Source organism: Ursus arctos, unplaced genomic scaffold (assembly GCF_023065955.2).
Source record: "Ursus arctos isolate Adak ecotype North America unplaced genomic scaffold, UrsArc2.0 scaffold_10, whole genome shotgun sequence".
NCBI lineage: Eukaryota > Metazoa > Chordata > Mammalia > Carnivora > Ursidae > Ursus > Ursus arctos.
Genome location: NW_026622764.1, coordinates 77,537,551 through 77,563,144, shown reverse-complemented (window position 1 = coordinate 77,563,144; position 25,594 = coordinate 77,537,551). Strand labels below are relative to the sequence as shown.

The 25,594-nt window shown below is 36.8% G+C and overlaps 1 protein-coding gene and 1 long non-coding RNA gene across 4 annotated transcripts in view; one reads left to right on the top strand and one right to left on the bottom strand.

Annotated features, from left to right (window-relative positions):
* The window catches only part of LOC113251160 (uncharacterized), an 85,629-nt gene that overhangs the window by 50,291 nt on the left and 9,744 nt on the right, over positions 1-25,594 (bottom strand). For both annotated transcript variants that reach the window (XR_003314326.4, XR_007188887.2), the window contains exons 2-3: positions 19,011-19,109; positions 15,110-15,158 (exon numbers count right to left, since the gene is read on the bottom strand). This is a non-coding gene — a long non-coding RNA (uncharacterized LOC113251160). The remainder of the gene's footprint in view (positions 1-15,109; positions 15,159-19,010; positions 19,110-25,594) is intronic.
* Positions 1-25,594, top strand: part of PARP4 (poly(ADP-ribose) polymerase family member 4) — a 128,022-nt gene that overhangs the window by 95,752 nt on the left and 6,676 nt on the right. For both annotated transcript variants that reach the window (XM_057309855.1, XM_026492939.4), the window contains 2 exons: positions 192-291; positions 20,749-20,881. In XM_057309855.1, coding sequence (XP_057165838.1) covers positions 192-291; positions 20,749-20,881 — 233 coding nt within the window. The remainder of the gene's footprint in view (positions 1-191; positions 292-20,748; positions 20,882-25,594) is intronic.

Genomic DNA, 25,594 nt, shown 5'->3' with positions numbered 1-25,594 from the left:
AACAACAGTGTCACTAGTATATGAAGAACTTCGATTTTAAGAATAATAAAAGTAATAATAATAATTTTTGATAATAAAAATTTTAGAAATGTCTTAAACTGAGTTGACATAATTGGAAACATATTATTTATTAAGTTCTTTATGTGAATAAATTTCAATAATGTGGGTTAAATTTGTTTTTTATTTCATAGGATGGCTTCTGGAAACTTACGCCAGAACTGGGATTTATATTAAACCTTAATACAAATATTTTAAGCAGCTTTCTTGAACAAAAAGGCATTCAATCTCTGGGTAAGTCACCATTTTTCTATTAGTTAAATGGCATGCTCTTAATTGTAAATTTTGTTGTAAACTAGTGTACTAATATGATAATTATGTAAGTTACATAAGAGTGGAATTATATTTGTTAACCATCAAAGGAAACAGAGGACTAGTTTCTAGTCATATCTTTACCACTTATTAGGGTATTGCCTGTGCAAATTAATTAGCAAAAGTAGCAATAATTTCTATTTTAAAAATCCAAAATTTCAGTAACCTAACATAAAGATTATTTTTCTTGCCCATATCACAAATAGTGGTCAGTAGGAAATTCCACTCCAGGTTGTCATTTAGAGACCCCGCTCCTTCCATATTGTGGCTCCACCATTATCAAAAGTGTCTTTAAAATTACTCTGGTGAAAAGAAAAGAAGAAAATTGCTCTGGCATCACCTACCTGGTAGATAGGAGGAGAAAGAGAAAATGTGGCAGGATCTAGCCACAGAACTCCACCCAGACACAAGAAAGCTGGGAAATGTACTTTAGCTTTGTGTTAAGGAAGAGAAAACAGCATTTATGAGCATCTAGCCAGTCTCTGCCAGAGCAATTTCAACCTCTGTGGACCTTTTTCTTGTCATGATAATGAAGGGAATGGGTGAGCAAGTGGTTTAAAGGTCAAATGCTAGCCCTAGGTTAAGAGATTTTTTTTTTTAATAAAATAAACATTAAACAACTAGTCAGTATTCGTTGACAAGTCTAACTACCCTGCCATCTCTCAAAATGTCAGGGTTTTCATACTCCAGGCTTATTCCAGAGTTAGCAGATCTTTGTTTGACTTGCACTACACTAGAAAGAAATTTTAGCGAGAAGCCTGCTTCTCCATCTCTGTCTGCCTGCTGGTCCACCTGCTTGTGCTCTCTCTCTCTCAAATAAATAAATAAATAAATAAATAAATAAATAAATAAAATCTTTAAAAAAAAAAAAGAAAGAATGGAAGCTAAAAGATAATGGAATATCTTTTTTTTTTATTTTTTTTATTATGTTAGTCACCATACAGTACATCCCCGGTTTCCGATATAAAGTTCGATGATTCATTAGTTGCGTATAACACCCAGTGCACCATGCAATACGTGCCCTCCTTACTACCCATCACTGGTCTATCCCATTCCCCCGCCCACCCCTCCCCTCTGAGGCCCTCAGGAATAATATCTTTAAAGTGCTGAAAGAAAAAAGCCCTATAAACTAAAAACTCTATATCCAGCAGAAAAGATCCTTCAAAAATAAAGGAGAGGGACACCTGGGTAGCTCAGTCAGTTAAGCATCTGCCTTCGGCTTGGTCATGGACCGAGTCCCACATGGTGCTCCTTGCTCAGCGGGGAGCCTGTATCTCCCTCTGCTTGCTTATCCCTCTGCCTGCTGCTCCCCGTGCTTATACACTTGTGCTCTCTCGCTCTCTCTGGCAAATAAATAAATAAAATCTTTAAAAAAATACATAAAAATAAAAATAAAGGAGACGTTTTTCCATAATCATAAATACGGAAAACAAACTGGCAGTTGTCAGAGGTAACAGGGTTCGAGGAGATGAGCAAATACGTGAAGAGTATTAAGAGGTACAAACTTCCAGTAATGGGGATGAAAAGTACAGCATTGGGAATATAGTCAATAATATTGTAATAACATTGTATGATGACAGATGGTAATTATATCTGTATGATTGTGAGCATAGTATAATGTATAGAATTATTAAATCACTGTGTTATACACCTGTAACTAATATAACACTGTATGTCCACTATACTTCAGTTAAAAAAAAAAAACAACACTAAGCACAAGGAACTAAAATGTATCTATATGTATTTATTCAGATTAACTAACAAATAAAAAACCTGAAAAAAAAATGAAGGACATTAACAAAAGACAGACAAACAAAAGCTGACACAAGGATATATCAAAGGATGTAAAGTCAAAACACAAAAATCAATTTTAATTTCATGTACCAGCCACAAATAATTGGAAAATACAATTTTAAAATACCATTTATAATGGTATTAAAAATATCAAATGCCCCAAAATAAGTTTTTTTAAAAGATATGCAAGATTTCTAAAATGGAAACTACAAAACTTTATTTAGAGAATTCTTTTTTAAAAAATATTTTATTTATTTATTTGAGAGAGAGTGAGAGTGAGAGAGCACAAAGCAGGGGGAATGGCAGAAGGAGCAGCAGAAGGAGGGGCAGAGGGAGAAGGAGAATCAGACTCCCTGCTAAGCTAGGAGCCTGATTGTGGGGCTTGATCCCAGGACCCTGGAATCATGACCTGAGCCAAAGTCAGACACTTAACCAGCTGAGCCACCCAGGCGCCCCAATTGAAAGAATTCTTAAAAGATCAAAATAAATGGAGAAAAATTTTAAGGTAATGGGATAAGAAAACTAAAAATGTGAAGATGTCAGTTCCTCCAATTGATCTATAGATTCAATGTTATGAACAACCAGGCCCACAAATTTGATAATCTAGATAAACTGGACTGATTCCTTGAAAGACCGTATCTGCCAAAACTCATACAAGAAGAAATGGAAAATATGAATAGACCTGTATTTATTAAAGAAATTGAATCAATAATTAATAACCTTCCAAAACATAAAGGACCAGGCCCAGATGAGTTCACTGGTGAATTCTACCAAAAAGTTAAGAAAGAAATTATACAAGTCTCTCTAATCTCTTTCAGAGTAGAGAAGCAGAGGGAATAATTCCTAACTCATTCTATAATGACAGCATTACCCTAATACCAAAACTAGACAAAGACATTACAAGAGAAGAAAACTACAAACCAGTATCTCTCAGTAACATAGATGCAAAAATCCTTAACAAAATATTAGGAAGTTGAATCCAAAAAAGTATAAAAAGAACAATACACCATGACCAAGTAGGATTTATCATAGGTATACAAGTCTAGTTCAACATTAGGAAATCAATTAATGTGACCCATTACATCAACAAACTAAAAATGAAAAATCACATGATCATATCAATAGATTCAGAAAAAGCATTTGAGAAGATACAACACTCATTCATGCTAAAAAGTCTCAGTAAACAATGAGTAGAGAAGAATCTCTTCAACTTAGTAAAGACTATTAAAAACAAAAAAAACTATAGCTAATATTATACTCACTAGTGAGAAACTAGAAGCTTTTCCATGAAGATCAGGTACAAGGCAAAGATTGCTCCTCTCTCTACTCCTTTTTAATATTGTACTGGAAGTCCTTACTAATGCAATAAGGCAAGAAAAGGAAGTAAAAGATACATAGACCAGGATGGAAGAAATTAAATTTTTCTTTGTTCAGAGATGATATAATTGTCTATTTATTTATTTTTTTAAAGATTTTATTTATTTATTTGACAGAGATAGAGACAGCCAGCAAGAGAGGGAACACAAGCAGGGGTTGTGGGAGAGGAAGAAGCAAGCTCCCAGAGGAGGAGCTTGATGTGGGGCTCAATCCCAGAACGCCGTGATCACACCCTGAGCCGAAGGCAGACGCTTAATGACTGAGCCACCCAGCCGCCCCATATATAATTGTCTATTTAAAAATTCAAAAGAATCAACAAAAAAACCTTGAAACTTAACTGAAATTAAAATAAAAACTTAAAAAAGGTTTTAATCAGATTTGCAGATGATGTAAAAAAATTGTTGAAACTAGTGAACAATTATACCAAGATTGCAGGATTCAGGTTAATATACAAAAGCCAATTGCTTTCCTATATTCCAACAAAGAACAAATGGAATTTGAAATTAAAAACACAATATCATTTATATTAACACCCTCAAAAATGAAACACTTAGGTATAGATGTAATAAAATATGTATAAGAGACATATGAAGAAAATTAAAAATCTGATCGAAGAAGAGCTAAATAAATGGATTGATGTTCCATGTTCATAGATAGGAAAACAGTATTGTCAAGATTGATCTGCAGATTCAATTGAATACCAATCAAAATCCCAGAAAGTTATTTTATGGATATGAACAAACTGATTCTAAAGTTTATATGGAGAGGCAAAGAAGAAAGTTGGAAGACTGATGCTGTGCAACTTCAAGACTTACTATAAGGCTAAGTAATAAAGACAGTATGGTATTGATGACAGTAAAGGCAAATAGATCAATGGAACAGAAGAAAGATCCCAGAAAGAGATTCACTGCAATTCCAGGGGACATTTTTATACATACTGACAAGCTGATTTTAAAATTTACATGAAAGTGCAAAAAACTTTGAAATAATCAAGATAATCTTGTAGAAGAAGACAGTAGGAATGCACAACTTAAGGGCTACAAGCCAGTATAGTATTGACATAAAAATACACTAATGCACTAATACACTAAATAGACTAATGGAACACAATGGAAAGTCCAGATAGAGACCTGCATATTTAGTCTGTTGGTTTTCTTCGAAGACATCAATAAAATTAATGGGAAAGGAAAACTTTTTGAAACTGATATTAGAAAAATTGGGTTTTCAAATGGAAAAAAAAAAGAACCTCAACCCTTACTTCATGCCATACTCAATGAGGGGTACCTGGGTAGCTTAGTCAGTTAGCATCTGCCTTCAGCTCAGGTCATGATCCCAGGGTCCCGGGATCAAGCCCCGCATTGGGCTCCCTGCTCAGCAAGGAGACTGCTTCTCCTTCTCCGTCTGCCTGCTGCTCCCCCGATTGCTCTTTCTCTCTCTCTCTCTCAAATAAATAAAATATTGAAAAAAATAAATTTCAGATGGAACATAGACCAAAATGTAGAACAATAATACTTCTAGAGAATACAAGAAAACTGGAAAATTCACAAATATGTGGCAGTTAAACAACATGTTACTGAACAACCCATGGATCAAAGAAGAAATCAGAAGAGAAATTTAAAAATACCTTGGGCTAAATGAAAATGGAAATACAATATACCAAAACATGGGATGTGGCAGAAGCAACTCTAAGAGTGAAGTTTATAGCAATAAACAAAAGATCTCAATTAAACAACCTAACTTTACACTAGGAAAAGACAAACTAAACCCAAAGTTAGTAGAAGGAAGAAAATAACAAAGTTCAGAGTGGAAATAAATGAGATAGAGACTAAAAAGACAATAGAAATGATCAATGAAACAGGAACTATTTTTAAAAGATAAAATAGAAAAACCTTTAGCTAGATTCACCAAGAAAAAATAGAGAAGACTCAAATAAAATCAGAAATGAAAGAGACATAGCTGTTGATACCCAGAAATCTCAAGGGTCATAAGAGACTACTATGAACAATTATATGCAAACATATTAGACAAAATAGAAGAAATAGATAAATTCCTAGAAACATACAACCTACCAAGACTGAATCATGAAGAAACATAAAATTTGAACAGACTCATTACTAGTAAGGAGATTTAATTAGTAAACAAAAACCTCCCAACAAACAAAAGTTTGGGACCAGATGGCTTCACTATGAATTCTACCAAACATTTAAAGAATTAGCACCAATCCTTTTCAAATTCTTCCAAAATGTAGAAGAGGAAGGAACACTTCCAAACTCATTTTATGAGGCCACCATTCATGTGACACCAAAACCAGACAAAGACTCTACAAGAAAAGAAAATTACAGGCCAATATCCTGATGATTACAGATGCAAAAATCTCAACAAAATATTAGAAACTCAAATTCAACAATACATTAAAAGTATCATGATCAAGTAGGATTTATTCCAGGGATGCAAGGATGGTTCAACATCTACAAATTAGTCAATATACCACATTAACAAAATGAAGGATAAAAAAATCATATGATCATTTCAGTGGATGCAGAAAAAACATGACAATTTTTTAATCATTTATGTTAAAAAAAGAAAGAATGAAAAAACTTCTCAACAAAATGGGTATGAAGGGAATTTACCCCAACGTAATAAAGGCCATACCTGACAAGCCCACAGCTAACATAATATTCAATAGTGAAAAACAGAAAGCTTTTCCTCTAAGATCAGAAGCAAGACAAGGATGCCCACTATCCCTATTTTTATTAAACATAGTATTGGAGGTCCTAGTAGGAAAGGGGTTTTAGGCAAGAAAAAGAAATAAAAGGCATCAAATCAGAAAGGAAGAAGTACAACTGTTGCTATTTGCAAATGACATGGTAGTATATATAGAAAACCCTAAAGAACGCCACCAAAAAACTGTTAAAATTAAGAAACATATTCAAGAAAATTGCAGGATACAAAATCAATACACAAAAATCCGTTATGTTTCTATGCCCTGATAGCTATCAGAAAAAAGATTTTAAGAAGATAATCCCATTTACAATTGTATCAGAAAGTATAAAATACCTAGGAATAAATATAACCACGGAAGTGAAAGACCTGTACATGAAAACTATAAGATATTGATGGGAAAAATTGACAAAAATAAATAGATATTCCATGCTCTTGGATTGGAATATTGCTTAAATGTTCATATACGCCAAGCAAACTACAGAGTCAATGCAAAATTCCAATGGCATTCTTCACAGAAATAGAACAAACAATCCTAAAATTTGTACAGAACCACACACACACACACACACACACACACACACACACAAGATAAGCAAAAAAAAATAGTTGGGTTTTTAAAAGATTAATAAAAATCACAAATTGCATGAGTGAACAAAAAAGGAGAGATAGAAAGAAGGCATTATAAACAATACTCAGAGTAAAAGAGAGTATTTCACAAAAGGTGGTAAACATAAACAAGAACTTATGAACACCCTTATGCCAATAAGTCTTAAAACTTAGATGAACTTTTAGAAAAAATAAATTTGCCACACACAACTAAAGAAAAAATAGAAAGCCTGAATAATTCTGTAGTGATTAAAGAAATTAGTTTAGAACCTTCCAACACAGAAAAAAACACTAGAGGGAGAAAAAATATAGCGGAGGAGTAAGGGACGTTTTTTCAGCTGGTCCCCTGAATTGAGCTGGATATCTACCAAATCATCCTGAACACCCATGAAATCAGCCCGAGAGGTAGGTAGATACATCTGCATCTCTACAAACAAACATCTCCAGCACTGAGTATTGAGGTACAAAGCAGGGAGCCGTGAATTCGCGCAGAGATATCAGAAGATAATCGGAAAGGGGAGGGAGCCACCGCACTCGGGGGCCGGGAAGCAGTAGCCTCCTGCACTGGGGAGCGGGCCAGACTCACGGACTGGCACCTGGGAGAAAGCAGACTGAGACCGGGAGCTCGGGAGAAAGCAGACTGAGACCGGGAGCTTGGGAACGTGCTTGCGGCCAGAATGAAAACCAGAGCTCTGGAGTGCTCATTCGAACTAGACTGAAACCAGGAGCTCGGGAGCTTGGGAGTGCATGCAGAAACTGGGGGCAGCTGGCCTGTTAGAAGCACAAAGGACAGAGACATCGGCCCTGGAAGTGAAGACTGGGAGAGTGGCTGTGGGGCGCACAACCCAGGAGGCTGCAGGGTTTTTAGCAGCACCAACAGAAACAGAGTTAAAGTGGCCAGGAAAGCTCAGTGGAGAGCAATTGCGATCTCTCTATTCTGAGACAGAGGCCACTGCTGCTCTCTCAGAAAAGTCACAGAAAACTCTCAGGGAAAGCCACCAGAGAACAAAAGCCTGGAAATACCGGTTCGCATTGTGCCCATCCCCACCCTCTCTCACAGGGGACAGGGCAACTCTACCCAAACAGGGTTGCCTAAGTATCAGCGCGGCAGGCCCCTCCCCCAGAAGGCAGGCTGAAAAATCAAGAAGCCCACATCCCTAAGGTCCCTATAAAACAAGTGTACATTGCTTGGGTCCAATAATCTGGACTCTGTACGTCCCCACAACCACTTCTCATCAGAATGACATGGAGGAGGAACCACCAACAAAGGAAAGAAACACACACTGTGGCCTCTGCCACAGAACTAATGGATGGATATAACCAAATTGTCAGAAATGGAGTCCAGAGTAACAATGGTTAAGATGATGTGTAGGCTTGAAAAAAATATTGACGAAAATATTAAAGAGAATATAGAATCTCTAAGGGTGGAAATGTGAGCGAATCTGGCAGAAATTAAAAATGCTATGAATCAAATGCAGTCTAAACTGGATGCTCTGATGGCCAGGGTAAATGAGGCAGAGGAACAAATTAGTGAGTTGGAAGATAGGATGATTTAGAAAAGAAGGAAAAAATGGAAACTTGGCTCAAAAAAAAATCCAATCTCAAGAATGCAGGCTACGGGAGATTACTGACTCAATGAAACGTTCCACTATCAGAATCATCGGCATCCCTGAGAGCGTGGAGAACGAGAGAGGTCTAGAGCAGATATTTGAACAAATTGTACCTGAGAACTTTCCTTATCTGGCAAAGGAAGCAAGCATTCATGTCCAAGAGGCAGAAAGGACCCCTCCCAAGATCAGTGAGAACAGACCAACACCATGTCACATAATAGTACAATTCCCAAATCTTAGATCCAAGGATAAAATCGTGAAGACGGACAGGGGGAAGAGAATCCTCACCTACAAAGGGAGAAACATCAGAGTAATGTCAGACCTGTCTACAGAGACCTGGCAAGCCAGAAAAATCTGGCAAGACATATTCAGAGCACTAAGTGAGAGTAACACGCAGCCAAGGATCCTTTATCCAGCAAGGCTGTCATTCAGAATGGATGGAGAGACAAGGACCTTCCAAAACCGGCAGAAACTGAAAGAATATGTGACCACCAAGCCAACCCTACAAGAAATATTAAGGGGGGTTCTATAAAAGTAAAAAGACCCCAAGAGTGATACAGAACAGAAATTTACAATCTATAGAAACAAAGACTTCACAGGCAACATGACATCATTAAAATCATATTTCTCAATAATCATTCTCAATCTGAATGACATAAATGCTCCCATAAAATACCACATGGTTGCAGATCAGATAAAAGACATGACCCATCCATATGCTGTCTACAAGACACTCATTTTGAACCTAAGATACATCCAGACTGAAAGTGAAGGGATGGAGAACCATTTTTCATGCCAACGGACCTCAAAAGAAAGCTGGGGTAGCAATTCTTATATCAGACAGATTAGATTTTAAACTAAAGACTGTAGTTAGAGATACGGAAGGACACTATATTATTCTTAAAGGATGTATCCAAGAAGTGGATATGACAATTATAAATATCTATGCCCCCAAGAGGGGAACAGCTAGAAACACAAGCCAACTCTTAACCAGAATAAATAGACATATAGATAATAATACATTAATAGTAGGGGACCCTCAACATTCCACTCTCAGCAATACACAGATCACCTAAGCAGAAAATCAACAAAGAAACAAGAGCTTTGAATGACATGCTGGACCAGATGGACCTCATAGATATATACAGAACACTACCCCAGAACAACAGAATACTCGACTTTTCGAATGCACATGGAACTTTCTCCAGAGTAGACCATATACTGGGTCACAAAATAGGTCTCAATCGATACCAAAAGACTGAGATTATTCCCTGCATATTCTCAGACCACAATGCTTTGAAACTGGAACTCAATCACAAGGAAAAATTTGGAAGAAACTCAAACATTTGGAAACTAAGAACCATCCTGCTCAAGAATGATTGGGTAGGGGCGCCTGGGTGGCACAGCGGTTAAGCGTCTGCCTTCGGCTCAGGGCGTGATCCCGGCGTTATGGGATCGAGCCCCACATCAGGTTCTTCTGCTATGAGCCTGCTTCTTCCTCTCCCACTCCCCCTGCTTGTGTTCCCTCTCTCGCTGGCTGTCTCTATCTCTGTCAAGTAAATAAATAAAATCTTAAAAAAAAAAAAAGAATGGGTAATTAAAGAAGAGCTTAAGAAATTTATGGAAACTAATGAGAATCAAAACACATCAGTCCAAAACCTATGAGAGAATGCAAAGGCAGTCCCAAGGGGAAAATGCACAGCCATCCCAGCCTCACTCGAAAGAATAGAAAAATCTAAAATTTTTATGTTCTCACCTCAAGAAGCTGGAGCTGGAACAGAACAGGTCTAACCCATGCACGAGAAGGCAGTTGATCAAGATTAGAGCAGAGATCAATGAATTAGAAACCAGGAGCACAGTAGAGCAGATCTACAGAACTAGAAGCTGATTCTTTGAAAGAATAAATAAGATCGATAAGCCACTGGCCAGACTTATTCAAAAGAATAGAGAAAGTACCCAAATTAATAAAATTATGAATGAAAGGGGAGAGATCACAACCAACACCAATGAAATAGGAAGGAGCATTAGAAACTATTATCAACAACTATACGCCAATAAATTAAACAACCTGAAAGAAATGGATGCCTTCCTGGAAATCTATAAACTACCAAGACTGAAACAGGAAGAAATTGATTATCTAAAGGAACAATTAAGTATGAAGACATTGAAGCAGTGATCAAAAACCTCCCCAAAAACAAGAGTCCAGGACCTGACGGATTCCCCCAGGAATTCTACCAAACATTCAAAGAAGAAATAGTACCTATTCTCCTGAAACTGTTTCAAAAAATAGAAACAGGAGGAAAACTACCAAACTCATTCTATGAGGCCAGTATTACCTTGATCCCCAAACCAGGCAAAGACCCCATCAAAAAGCAGAATTATAGATCAATATCCCTGATGAATGTGGACGTCAAAATTCTCAACAAGATCCTAGCTAATAGGATCCAACAGTACATTAAAAAGGATTATCCATCAAGACCAAGTGGGATTCATCCCTGGAATGCAAGAGTGGCTCAACATTCACAAATCGATCAGTGTGATAGATGACATCAACAAGAAAAGAGTCAAGAAACATATGATCCTCTCAAATGATACAGAAAAAGCTTTGGACAAAATACAGCATCCTTTCCTGATTAAAACCCTTCAGAGAGTAGGGATAGAGGGCACATTCCTCAATTTCATAAAAACCATCTATGAAAAGCCTACAGTGAATATCATTCTCAATGGGGAAAAGCTGAAAGCCTTTCCCTTAAGATCAGGAACACGACAAGGATGCTCACTCTCGTCATTATTGTTCAACATAGTACTAGAAGTCCTTGCAAGAGTAATCAGACAACAAAAAGTGATAAAAGGTATTCAAATTGGCAAAGAAGAAGTCAAGCTCTCTCTTCGAAGATGACATGATACTTCATATGGAAAACCCAAAAGATTCCACCACCAAATTACTAGAACTCATACAACAATTCAGTAATTTGGCAGAACACAAAATCAATGGTCAGAAATCAGTTGCATTTCTATACATGAACAATGAGACTGAAGCAAGAGAAATTAGGGAATTGATTCCATTTACAATAGCACCAAAAATCATACGATATCTCAGAATTAACTTAACCAGAGACATAAAGGATCTATATTTTAGAAACTACAGATCACTCTTGAAAGACATTGAAGAAGACACAAAAAGAAAAACATTCCATGCTCATGGATCAGAAGAATAAACATACTTAAAATGTCTATGCTACCCAGAGCAATCTACACTTTCAACACCATCTGGATCAAAATACCAATGACATTTTTCAAAGAGCTGGAACAAACAGCCCTTAAATTTGTGTGGAACCAGAAAAGGCCCCGAATCGCCAAGGAAATGTTGAAAAGAAAAAACAAAGCTGGGGGCATCACGTTGCCTGATTTCAAGCTATACTACAAAGCTGTGATCACAAAGACAGCATGGTACTGGCACAAAAACAGACACATAGACCAATGGAACAGAGTAGAGACTCCACAAATGGACCCTCAGCTCTATGGGCAACTAATCTTTGACAAAGCAGGAAAAAACATCCAGTGGAAAAAGGACCATCTCTTCAATAAATGGTGCTGGGAAAATTGGACAGCTATATACAGAAGAATGAAACTTGACTACTCTCTCACACCATCACAAAGATAAACTCCAAATGGATGAACTACCTCAATGTGAGACAGAAATCTATCAAAATCATAGAGGAGAACATAGGCTGTAACCTCTTCGACATTGGCCACAACAACTTCTTTCATGACACGTCTCCAAGGGCAAGGGAAACAAAAGAAAAAATGAACTTTTGGGACTTCATCAAGATAAAAAGCTTCTGCACAGCAAAGGAAGCAGTCATCAAAACAAAGAGGCAACCCACAGAATGGGAGAAAATATTTGCAAATGAAACTACAGATAAAAGGCTGTATCCAAGATCTATAAAGAACTTCTCAAACTCAATACAAGAAACAAATAATCAAATAAAAACATGAGCAGAAGATATGACCACTTTTTCAATGAGGACATAAAAATGGCTAACGGAAACATGAAAAAATTTTCAACATCATTAGCCATCAGGGAAATTCAAATCAAAACCACATCGAGATACCACCTTCTGCCAGTTAGAATGGCCAAAATTGATAAGGCAAGAAACAACAAATGTTGGAGAGGATGTGGAGGAAGGGGAACCCTCTTACACTGTTGGTGGGAGTGCAAGTTGGTATAGCCACTATGGAAAACAGTGTGGAGGTCCCTCAAAAAGTTAAAAATAGAGCTACCCTATGACCCAGCAATTGCACTGCTGGGTATTTACCCCAAAGAAACAGACGTAGTGAAGAGAAGGGCCATATGCACCCCAATGTTCCTAGCAGCATTGTCCACAATAGCTGAACTCTGGAAGGAGCCAAGATGCCCTGCAACAGATGAATGGATAAGGAAGATGTTGTCCATATATACAATGGAATATTATATAGTTATTAGAAAGAACGATTACCCAACATTTGCAGCAACATGGGCGGAACTGGAGGAGATAATGCTAAGTGAAATAAGTCAAGCAGAGAAAGACAATTATCATATGGTTTCAATTATTTATGGAGCATAGGAAATAGCAGGGAGATCAGTAAGAGAAGGAAGGGAAGAATGAAGAGGGGGTAAACAGAAGGGGGAATGAACCACGAGAGACCATGGACTCTGGGAAACAAACTGAGGGTTTCAGAGGGGAGGGGAGTTGGGGGATTGGGATAGGTCAGTGATGGGTATTAAGGAAGGCACATATAGCATGGAGCACTGGGTGTTATATGCAAACAACGAATCATGGAACACTACATAAAAAACTAAGGATGTACTGTATGGTGACTAACATAACATAATAAAAATTTTTCTGAAAAAAAGATAAGAAAACAACACTAGGTTGAGATGGTTTTACCCCCATCTTCTACCAAATATTCAAAGTATAGATAATTGTAACCCAACAAAATATTTCAGAGCTTAGGAAAAATACGAGCATACCTTTCTGCTTATTTTACTTGCATAATTTAATAACAGATATGACAAGGATTGCCATAGCATCAAAAAGTATGAAATACTTAGGAATAAACTGAACAAAAGATATGCAAGACTTGTACACTGGAAACTATAAGACATTAATGAAAAATGTTTTAAAAGATCTAAATAAATGGAAAAACATCACATGTTCATGGATTGGAAGCCTTGATATTAAGATGACAGTACTCCCCCAAATGATCTACAGATTCAGTCCACTCCCTATCAAAATCTCAGATTACTTTCTTGCAGAAATTGACAAGCTGATCTTAAAATTCATATGGAAACGTAAAGACGTGGAATGACCAATACAATCTTGAAAAAAAATAGGAGTATTTATACTTCTTGATTTCAAAACTTACAGAAAAGCTGCAGTAATCAAGACAATGTGGTAATGGCATAAAGATAAATGGAATAAAATCAATGGAATAGAATTGATAATCCAGAAATAAGCCTCTATATTTATGGTCAATTTTTGTTTGACAAGGATGTCAAGACAATTCAATGGTGAAAGAACCATATTTTCAACAAACAGCTTGTGCTGGTACAACTGGATATCTGTATGCAAAAGTGTGAAATTGGATCTCTTCCTTACAAATATAAGAGTTAAAACTATGCAGCTCTTAGAAGAAAACAGAAGTAAATCTTCATGACCTTTGATTAGGCAATGGTCTCTTGACACCAAAAGCACAGAAGGAAAATAGACAAACTAAACTTGATCAAATTTAAAATTGTATGTTATATGTCAATTATGCCTCAATACAGAATTTTTTAAATGTGTGGAATTGAAAAATGAAAAGACAGCACAAAGAATAGGAGAAAATATTTGCAAATCAGATATCTGATAAGGGACTGGTATCCAGAATATATAAAGAACATTTATAACTCAGTAATAAAAAGACAAACGATGCAATTAAAAAATAGTCAAAGGATTTGAATAAATATTTTTCTGAAGAAGATATTCAAATGACTAATATGGACATGAAAAGATGCTCAGGCTCATTAGTCATCAGGGAAATTAAAATCTATAGCGATGTAATACTTCATACCCACTAGGGTGGTTATAATTTAGAAAAAAAAATCAATGGTGAAAAGATGGACTTTTCAATCAGTGGTAATAGGGACAACCAGACAATAAGGAAAAAGGTAGAGTTTGACCCTTTACCTCATACCATACTCAAAAATTGCAAATAGACTGAAGACTTAAGTATGAATGACAAACAATAAAACTTTTGGAAGAAAATACTGGAAAAAATCTTTATGATTTTAGGACAGGAAAGGTGGGGTTTTTTTTTCACTTTTTATTTTGAAATAATTTTAACCTTGCAGAAAAGTTGCAAATACAGTACAAAGAATTCTCAGATACCTTCACCTGAATTCCCCAGAATGTTAACATTTTGAAGTATTTGATTTATCATTCAGAGAGGAATTTCTTAATGTAAAAAAGGCACAAGTCATAAAGGAAAAGATTAATAGACTACATTAACATCAGCAATGCTTCTTCATTAAAAATAAATAAAATATAAAATGTGAAAAAGATGTACTACAAACTAGGATTAAGACATATAAACAAGGTACAAACCTGTGGTAGAACTGAGTGATCAACACAAACATCGGTATGGTGGTAGTTTCTGAAAGGGAGCAGAAGAGAATACAATTGGGACACAGCTCACAGACACTTTCAAGGTAATGATTATATTCTGTTTCTTAAGATGGGTAGTTGGATACCACCTCACACCCATTAGGATGACTCCTATAAAAAACAAAAACAAAAATAAAACAAAGCAAAACAAAAAAACCCAGAAAAGAACAAGTATTGGTGAGGATGTGGAGGAATTGGAGCCCTGTTCACTGCTGGTGCAGTGTAAAATAGTAGCTGCTATGGAAAACAATAGAGTCAAAAAATTAAAAATAGAATTACCATATGACTCAGCAATTCCATTTCTGGGTATATGCCCAAAAGAATTAAAAGCAGGGACTCGGAGATATTTGTACACACGTGTTCATAGCAGGATTATTCAAAAAGTAGTCAAAAAGTGGAGGCAACCCAAATGTTCATTACTGGATGAATGAATAAAGAAAATGTGATATAGGGCTCCTGGGTGGCTCAGTTGGTTAAGCATCTGCCTTCAGCTCAGGCCATGATTCCAACATCCGGGGACTGAGTCCCACATCGGGCTCCCTGCTCAGCAGGGAGTCTGCTTCTCCCTTTCCCTCTGCCCCTTCCCTGGCTTGTTTGCTCTCTTAGTCACTTTCTCTCTCTCAAGTAAATAAATAAATAAAATCTTTTTTTTTAATGTGATCTGTACATACAATGGATATTATTCAGCCTTAAAAATGAAGGAATTCTGATTCATGCCACAGCATAGGTGAGCCTCAAAAACATGATGCTAAGTGAAATCAGCCAGTCACAAAAAGACAAATACCATATGATTCCACTTTTATGAGATACCAAGAACAGTCAATTTCGTAGACAGAAAGTAGAGTGGTGGTTGCCTGGGTCTGCGAGGAGTAGGGAATGGGGGAGTTATTATTTAATGGAGACAGAGTTTCTGTTAAACAAAATGAAAAGAGTTCCAGAGATAGATGGTGATGACAATAGCACAACAATGTGAATGTACTTAATAGCACTGAGCTGTACACTTTAAATTGATTAAAATGGTAAATTTTATGTTATGTGTATTTTACTATAATTTTTAAAACAAAAATAATACATTAGTAGGTAGTTCATACTTGGGTGTTTGTTATATTATTTATACCATACAGATATACTGTTTGTTGCATCTACTCAATATTTAATTTTTTAAAAATTTAAGTGTATACTTGGGAAGATTTGAGATTCATTCTTAAGAAACATCAGGCTTTAGTGATAATTAGATGTGGACAGTTGAAGGAGAAGGAGAGTTTTCAGGATTGAGCATGGGAAGGGAAAACTACTGTAGACTGAGCCTTTAAACATACTAATTGTGTTATGTTTTGGACATTTAAAGTTTGAGATTCCTAGCCAATATTAGAAAGAGATATCTAGTTGGTTCTATGAGCCTAGAGCTCAGAAAAAGGTCGGAATTGAAAGACTTTGGGAGAACTATCATTTTTTAAAGCCATGGATGATGGGCATGTATGACATCACCTAAAGAGAGAGTTTAGCTAGAACAGAGAAGAGGGCTTACGGCCATCCTTGGGAATGCCAATATTTAGTGGTCAGACAGAACAGGAGCCAGCAAAGACATTGAGGAAGAATGGCCAGAGAAATAAGAGGAAAGCTAGGGAGTGTGGCAACACAGGTGCCAATGAGTGAGCTTTCTTTATGGATATGCCTTTCCCATAGATTTTCTCTGTACTATTCTGTATATCTCCATGTTATCCATGTTATTTTTCTGTATGTGTTTTTCTGCCATCTTTCCTCTACATGTAGTTGCAAGATGTCTGATTTTTTCCCTGATTTTTTATATCTCTCTACCCAATTTTCTGTTTTATCTTTTTCTTCACTTCCCTTTTATCTTTCCTTCCATTTCTCAATTTATTTTTAAGTGACTCTGATACACTATTTAGGTATTTTATAATTTTATTGTGAATGATTTTTTAACAGAATTATGTGTTGCTTATTAATATCATTTAAAAATTACTCTAAGATTTTATATGTAATACAAAAGAAGAAGAAGAAAAGAAGAAGAAGAAGAAGAAGAAGAAGAAGAAGAAGAAGAAGAAGAAGAAGAAGAGCCCACTAAAATAAATAGTCCCCATATTTTCTTTTGTCTCTGTTGATTTTCTTTGTGGGATAATGGATTGGTTTTGTTGTTTTAAAAATTTATTTAATTCTTTTTTCCTTTATAAAGAAAATTATGTCATTTTTTTTTTCTTTCTTTTGAGAGAGAGCGTGCAGGGGTGGAGGGGGTGGAAGGGGCGGAGGGAGAGGGCAAGAGAATCTTAAGCAGGCTCCACACCCAGCATGGAGCCCAATGCAGGATTTGATCTCATGACCTTAAGATCATGACCTGAACTGAAATCAAGAGTTGGATGTTTAACTGACTGAGCCACCCAGGTGCCCCTAAAATTATGTCATTTTTTTAAGTACTTTTGGCTATCTCAGTGATCTAAAAGTAATGCCTTATGTGCAGATATATACATATTATGCACAGGTTCTTTTGTATTTATAGAACAAAATTGTGTATTATTACAAGACAAGGTTTTGCTTTGTTTTTTTCCAAAACCATTGTCTCCCAGAAAAAGAGGTGTATTTGAGTCTTTACAAATATTTTTGTTCTCTAAATTACTTTATTTTTAAGAAGAATTGAGGAGAGCACTCAGCTTGAAATAGACTTAGTGTTTATTTCGAATAGAGAAATTATCTGACAGAAATCCTTAAAAGGGGAAAAAAAAAGAAATGTTAACACAGGTTTATTAAGTATTTCTTGGAATATGAATTGAAAATTATAAGCACTGAATGTTGTTTAATGAGCCTACTGAAGATCACTTTCAGAAGCAACATACATGAATGGATAAAGAAGATGTGATATATATAAACACAATGGAATATTATTCAGCCATAAAAAAGAATGAAATCTTGCTATTTACAATGACTTGGATGTGACTAGAAAGATTAATGCTAAGCAAAGTAAATCAGAGGAAGACAAATACCATATGATTTCACTCACATGTGGAATTCAAGAAACAAAACAAACAGCAAAGGGCAAAAAAAAAAAAAAATGAGAGAGAGATAAACCAAGAAATAGACTCTTAATTATGGAGAACAAACTGATGGTTACCAGAGGGGATGGTTACCAGATAGGGGAAATAGGTGATGGGGATTAAGAAGTACACATGTGAGGAGCACCAGGTGTTATATGTAAGTGTTGAATCACTATATTGTACACTTGAAACTAATATAACATTGTATGTTAACTAATTGGAATTAAAATAAAAACTTCTTTAAAAATGTAGACAGAGGAAGGGATAAAATATGCATATGTAAGGTATATACAAAAGAGGAAGAATACATTTAATTGATTAAGCAAAGGAGAATACATGATATGTAGAAACTAACTTTGGAAAAGAGTGAGACATGGTTTACAAAATAACAACAACAAAAGCAAAGTACATCATGAGAATGTAAATTGCAAGATTCAAATAGTGTTTACCTTTGAAAAGCTGGGGAGTGGGAGGTGGGGAATTGGAGGACATATACAAGATGGCTTCAACATTACAATATATTGTTTCCTCTGAAGAAGAGAGGAATTTTAATCACTCAATCAATCAATAAAAAAGAATTTGAAGCAGTTGTGGGGAAATGTTAAAAGGTGACCAGCTATCATATTGTTTTCTTTTCTGTGTGCTTAAAATAGTTTATAGTAAAAAAAAAAAAAAAAAAACCAACACACACACACACAAAACAAAACAACAACAAAAACACTGAATTGCTGTGTTGTAGTGATGCTAACAGTGCTATCTATCAAGCATCTAAGATGGAAATCAAGATAATTTACCTGGGAAACTAGCAGACAACTCACTATGGCTCCATGGTGAAGATTGCAGGGGAGGAAAATAATTTTACTTCTCCCTTCTAGTTTCTTGACAGAGACACCCTGTAATAAAAGGGAGATTAACAAGAGAAAAACAAACCATTTTTATTATGTACACACATATATACCTGTACAGTAGGGAGCTCCACAAAGATATGAGACTTAAAGGGCAACCAGGCAACTGAGCTAAGGAAAGGGAGAGAGGTGTGGGGCTTCAAGTGGAGGAGGGGCAGGGGTGATTCACAGGAAGATGAGTGGAGGAAATGCTTAGTAAATGGATGTTGCTTTCCAATGCAGGTACATTCCTCAGATGAAAAAGTTCTCTCTGGTAATAGCTCTCTTCCTGATATAAGCCCCCTTTCTAATTTCTTTTAGACAGCTACAGGGGAGGTAAAAAGATTTCTAAGTCCTCTGGGTCCTGATTGCCTTCAGCTCAAAATAAAAGTGGCATGTCCTGGGTGGCTTGTTCTTAATCCACTCAAGATAGATGTTAAAAGGGGTGACTGGGTGGCTCAGTCGGTTAAGCAGTTGCCTTTGGCTCAGGTCATGATTGCATTAGGCTCCCTGCTCAGTGGGAAGCCTGATTCTCCCGCTCCCTCTGCCTGGTGCTCCCCCTGCTTGTGCTTGCTCTCTCTGCCAAATAAATAAATAAATATAATCTTTTAAAAAAAAGGTGTTAAAAGTTTTGTTTCATGAATGTGAGATTGAAAAATAACAATACTTGAAATCTAATTTTTTATATGAAGTGATTTCAAATACATAACTTGCATTTAAGAAAATTGAAATGGGTTAATTTCTGTCTCAATATATATAAACATTCATTTTCAATTTTAGTATTTTATAATGTAGTAAAATATCTTGGTTTAGGTGTATAACACTGGTTACCTGTAGGTACTGTTAAAATAATAAGAGGACAATTCATTTGATCTAAAAAATGTTTATTTTACACTTCCTGAAGCTGGCAGTCTCTACCCTCAAGAGTCCAGAGAATTGCAAAGTAAGGGGACAGGGCTGCAAGCTCGTACAGAAAGAGGCAAGCAGGAAACAAGAAGTATGGTTTATGCTGATTGGTTGGGGTTGCATATCAGACCATATTTAGAAAGGTCAAGGAACAGGGAAGTGAGTATAGTGCCCAGAGTTGGCTTGGTGTTGGGGGATTGGCCAACTGGATATATTGTGCTTCTGATCAGGTGGAGTATTTATAGGGACATAAAAGTTATCTAGGTTTTGGTTCGCTGACATGGCACTCTGGGCAGTAGCAGCTCCACTTTGGGCCTAGAAATTTATTTCAATGGTACAAATCACTAGAAATGATTTGCTACGCTGACCTACCCAGGGGTATCAATTGTTTATCTGTTGTGTATTTAGGTTTACTCCTCTAAGCTATTTGTAGCAGGAGCCTAGAAACTAAATTTCTTTCACAAACTTCATGCATCTCTGTTTACGAAATATGGCAAAAGAGCGAGCTATGGATGTAATTGCTTCCTAACAATTGTCAGGGTGCTATGGCACTTGCTCCATTCATCCTTATTTTTTATTTCAATAACAGCCTAGTTAAGGATCTTGAAGAGAATTATAGAGTTTTATGATCTGCTAATGTATTATGGTTTAATAGTATTGTTTCTTTAATAGAACTTTTATAAATGGGCACAGTTTGAGATGCAGAATTTCCAACAGATATAAAAGAGTTTTCTACTTTTAGGTATAAAAGGAAGAGAGCGTCTCCTGGACCTGATCGCCACATTTCTGGTACTACAGTTTCTTCGTACCAAGTTGGAACAAAAGGGAATAGTCTTCAAATCACTGATGAAATTGGATGATGCTTCCATTTCCAGGTGGCTTTAATTATAGTATGAAGCAACTTGCTTATATTTCTGACCATTTCTTTCTTTTTTTTTTAATGATTTTTTATTATATTGTGTTAATCACCATACAGTACATCCCCGGATTCCAATGTAAAGTTCGATGCTTCATTAGTAGTGTATAACACCCAGTGCACCATGCAATACGTGCCCTCCTTACTACCCATCACCGGTCTATCCCAATCCCCCACCCCCCTCCCCTCTGAGGCCCTCAGTTTGTTTCTCATAATCCATAGTCTCTCATGTTTCATTCCCCCTTCTATTACCCCCCCTTTCTTTATCCCTTTCTTCCCCTACCGATCATCCTTGTTCTTATATTCCATAGATGAGAGAAATTATATGATAATTGTCTTTCTCTGCTTGACTTATTTCACTTAGCATTATCTCCTCCAGTGCCGTCCATGTTGCAGCAAATGTTGAGAATTCGTTCTTTCTGATAGCTGAGTAATATTCCATTGTATATATGGACCACAGCTTCTTAATCCATTCATCTGTTGAAGGGCATCTTGGCTCCTTCCACGATTTAGCTATTGTGGACATTGCTGCTATGAACATTGGGGTGCATATGGCCCTTCTCTTCACTACGTCTGTATCTTTCGGGTAAACACCCAGTAGTGCAATGGCTAGATCATAGGGTAGCTCAATTTTTACCTTTTTAAGGGACCTCCACACTGTTTTCCAGAGTGGCTGTACTAACTTGCATTCCCACCAACAATGTAGGAGGGATCCCCTTTCTCCACATCCTCTCCAACAATTGTTTCTTGCCTTGTCAATTTTTGCCATTCTAACTGGCGTAAGGTGGTATCTCAGTGTGGTTTTGATTTGAATTTCTCTGATGGCTAATGATTTTGAAGATTTTTTCATGTGTCTGTTAGCCATTTGTTGTCTTCATTGGAAAAGTGTCTGTTCATATCTTCTGCCCATTTTTTGATTTGTTTATTTGTTTCTCATGTATTGAGTTTGAGAAGTTCTTTGTAGATCTTGGATACCAGTCCTTTATCTGTAGTGTCCTTTGCAAATATATTCTCCCATTCCGTGGGCTGCCTTGTAGTTTTTTTTATTGTTTCCTTGGCTGTGCAGAAGCTTTTTATCTTGATGAAGTCCCATAAGTTCATTTTATCTTTTGTTTCTCTCGCCTTTGGAGATGTGTCATGAAAAAGGTTGTTTTGGCCGATGTTGTAGAGGTTGCTGCCTATGTTCTCCTCTAGAATTTTGATGGATTCCTGTCTCACATCGAGGTCTTTCATCCATTTGGAGTTTATTTTTGTGTATGGTGTGAGAGATTGGTCAAGTTTCATTCTTTTGCATGTAGCTGTCCAGTTTTCCCAACACCATTTATTGAAGAGACTGTCTTTTTCCCACCGGATGTTTTTTCCTGCTTTATCAAAGATTAGTTGCCCAAAGAGCCGAGGTTCCATTTCTGGGTTCTCTCTTCTGTTCCATTGGTCTATGTGTCTGTTTTTGTGTCAGTACCATGCTGTCTTTGAGATCACAGCTTTGTAGTACAGCTCGAAATCCAGTATTGTGATGCCCCCAGCGTTGTTTTTCCTTTTCAACAGTTCCTTGGAAATTCAGGGCTTTTTCTGGTTCCATACAAATTTAAGGACTATCTGTTCCAGTTCTTTGAAAAATGTCCTCGGTATTTTGATCGGGATAGCATTGAAAGTGTAGATTGCTCTGGGTAGCATGGACATTTTAAACTATGATAATTCTACCAATCCATGAGCATGGAATATCTTTCCATCTTTTTATGTCTTCCTCAACGTCTTTCAAGAGTGATTTATAGTTTCTAGAACATAGGTCCTTTACGTCTCTGGTTAATTCCAAGGTAACGTATGCTTTTTGGTGCTATTGTAAATGGGATGGATTCCCTAATTTCTCTTTCTTCGGTCTCGTTATTTGTGTATAGAAATGCAACTGATTTCTGAGCATTGATTTTGTATCCCGCCACATTACTGAATTGCTCTATAACTTCTAATAGTTTGGGAGTGGCTTCTTTTGGGTTTTCCATATAGAGTATCATGTCATCTGCGAAGAGAGACATTTTGACTTCTTCTTTGCCAATTTGGATACCTTTGATCCCTTTTTGTCGTCTGATTGCTGTTGCGAGAACTTCTAGTACTATGTTGAATAATAGTGGCGAGAGTGGGCATCCTTGTCGTGTTCCTGATCTTAAGGGAAAGGCTTCCAGCTTTTCCCCATTGAGAATAATATTTGCAGTAGGCTTTTCATAGATGGCTTTTATGAGATTGAGAAATGTACCCTCTATTCCTACACTCTGAAGGGTTTTAATCAGGAAAGGATGCTGTATTTTGTCAAATGCTTTTTCGGCATCGATTGAGAGGATCATATGGTTCCTGAGTCTTTTCTTGTTGATATGATGTATCACTCTGATTGATTTGCGAATATTGAATCACGCTCGCATCCCAGGTATGAATCCCACTTGATCACGATGGATAATCCTTTTAATGTACTGTTGGATTCTATTAGCAAGTATCTTGTTGAGGATTTTGGCGTCCATATTCATTAGGGAAATCGGTCTGTAATTCTCCTTTTTGAGGGGGTCTTTGCCTGGTTTGGGGATCAAGGTAATATTGGCCTCATAGAATGAGTTTGGTAGTTTTCCTTCTGTTTCTATTTTTTGAAATAGCTTTAGGAGAATAGGTATTATTTCTTCTTTGAATGTTTGGTAGAATTCCCCCAGGAAAACCGTCCGGGCCTGGAGTTTTGTTATTTGGAAGGTTGTTTATCACTGACTCAATCTATTCATAATTAGTTGGCCTGTTTAAGAAATCAATTTCTTCCTGTTTCAATCTTGGTAGTTTATAGGTTTCCAGGAAGGATTCCATCTCTTCCAGATTGCTTAGTTTATTGGCATAAAGCTGTTGATAAAAGTTTCTAATAATCCTTCCAATTTCAATGGTGTTGGTCGTGACCTCTCCTTTTTCATTCATAATTTTAATAATTTGGGTCCTTTCTCTTTTCTTTTGGATAAGTCTTGCCAGTGGTCTGTCAATTTTATTGATTCTCTCAAAGAACCAGCTTCTAGTCCTGTTGATCTGCTCTACTGTACTTCTGGTTTCTGCTTGATTGATTTCAGCTCTAATTTTGGTCAACTGCTTCCTCGTGCGTGGATTAGGCCTGTCCCTCTGTTGCTGTTCCAGTTTCTTGAGGTGAGAATATAAAAACTGCATTTTAGATTTTTCTATTCTTTTGAGTGAGGCTTGGATGGCTATGTATTTCCCCCTTAGGACTGCCTTTGCAGTATCCCATAGGTTTTGGACTGTTGTATTTTCATTCTCATTGGTCTCCATAAATTGTTTAATTTGATTTTTGATTTCCTGGTTTATCGAGTCATTCCTGAGCAGGATGGTTCTTAGTCTCCAAGTGTTTGAGTTTCTTCCAAATTTTTCCTTGTGGTTGAGTTCCAATTTCAGAGCGTTGTGGTCTGAGAATATGCAGGGAATAATTTCAGTCTTTTGGTATCGGTAGAGACCTGTTTTGTGTCCCAGAACATGGTCTATTCTTGAGAATATTCCGTGGGCATTAGAATAGAATGTGTATTCTTTGGTTCTGGGGTGTAGTGTTCTATACATATCTATGAGGTCCAACTCGTCGAGTATGGCATTTAAAGCCTTTGATTCTTTGCTTAGTGTTTGCCAGGGTGTTCTATTTCTGATAGTGGAGTGTTGACATCCCCTACTATTAATGTATTTTTATTTATATGTCTCTTTATTCTGGTTAAGAGTTGGCTTGTGTATCTTGCTGCTCCCCTGTTGGGGGCATATATATTTATAATTGTCATATGCACTTGTTGAATACTTCCTTTAAGAATAATACAGTGCCCTTCTGCGTCTCTAACTATAGTCTGTAGTTTAAAATCCAATTTATCTGATATGAGAATTGCTACCCCAGCTTTCTTTTGAGGTCCATTTGCGTGAAAGATGGTACTCCATCCCCTTACTCTCAGTCTGAATGCATCTTTGGGTTCGAAATGAGTCTCTTGTAGACAGCAAATGGATGGGTCATTTCTTTTTATCCAATCTGCAACCCTGTGGCGTATATGGGAGTGTTCAAACCATTTACATTGGCACTAAGAACTGAGAGATAGAATTTTAATGATGCCATGTTGCCAGTAAAGTCTTTGTTTGTATCGGTTGTGACTTTCTGTTCTGTATCACTCTTGGGGCCTTTTTACCTTCATAGAACCCCCTTTAACATCTCCTGTAGGGCTGGTTTCGTGGTTACGAAATTGGTTAGTGACTGGCGATTCTGAAATGTCTTTATTTCTCCATCAATTCTGAATGACAGCCTTGCTGGATAAAGGATCCTTGGCTGCATGTTTTTCTCTGAAAGAGCTTTAAAAATGCCCCCCCAGCCCTTTCTCTCATCCAGGTCTGTGTAGATAGGTCTGATGTAATTCTGATGCCTTTGCCTTGGTACATGAGAAATTTCGTTGCCCTGGCCGCTTTCAATAGTGTATCCTTGGATCTAATATTTGCGAATTGTACTATGACGTGACGTGTCATAGGTTTGTCGTGGTTGAGCTTGGGAGGGGTCCTCTCTGCCTCTTGGACACGAATGTTTGTTTCACTTGCTAGATTAGGGAAGTTTTCAGCTACAATTTGTTCAAATATCTCTTCTAGACCTCTGTTTTTCTCCCCCCCGCCCCCGGCCCCGGGGGAT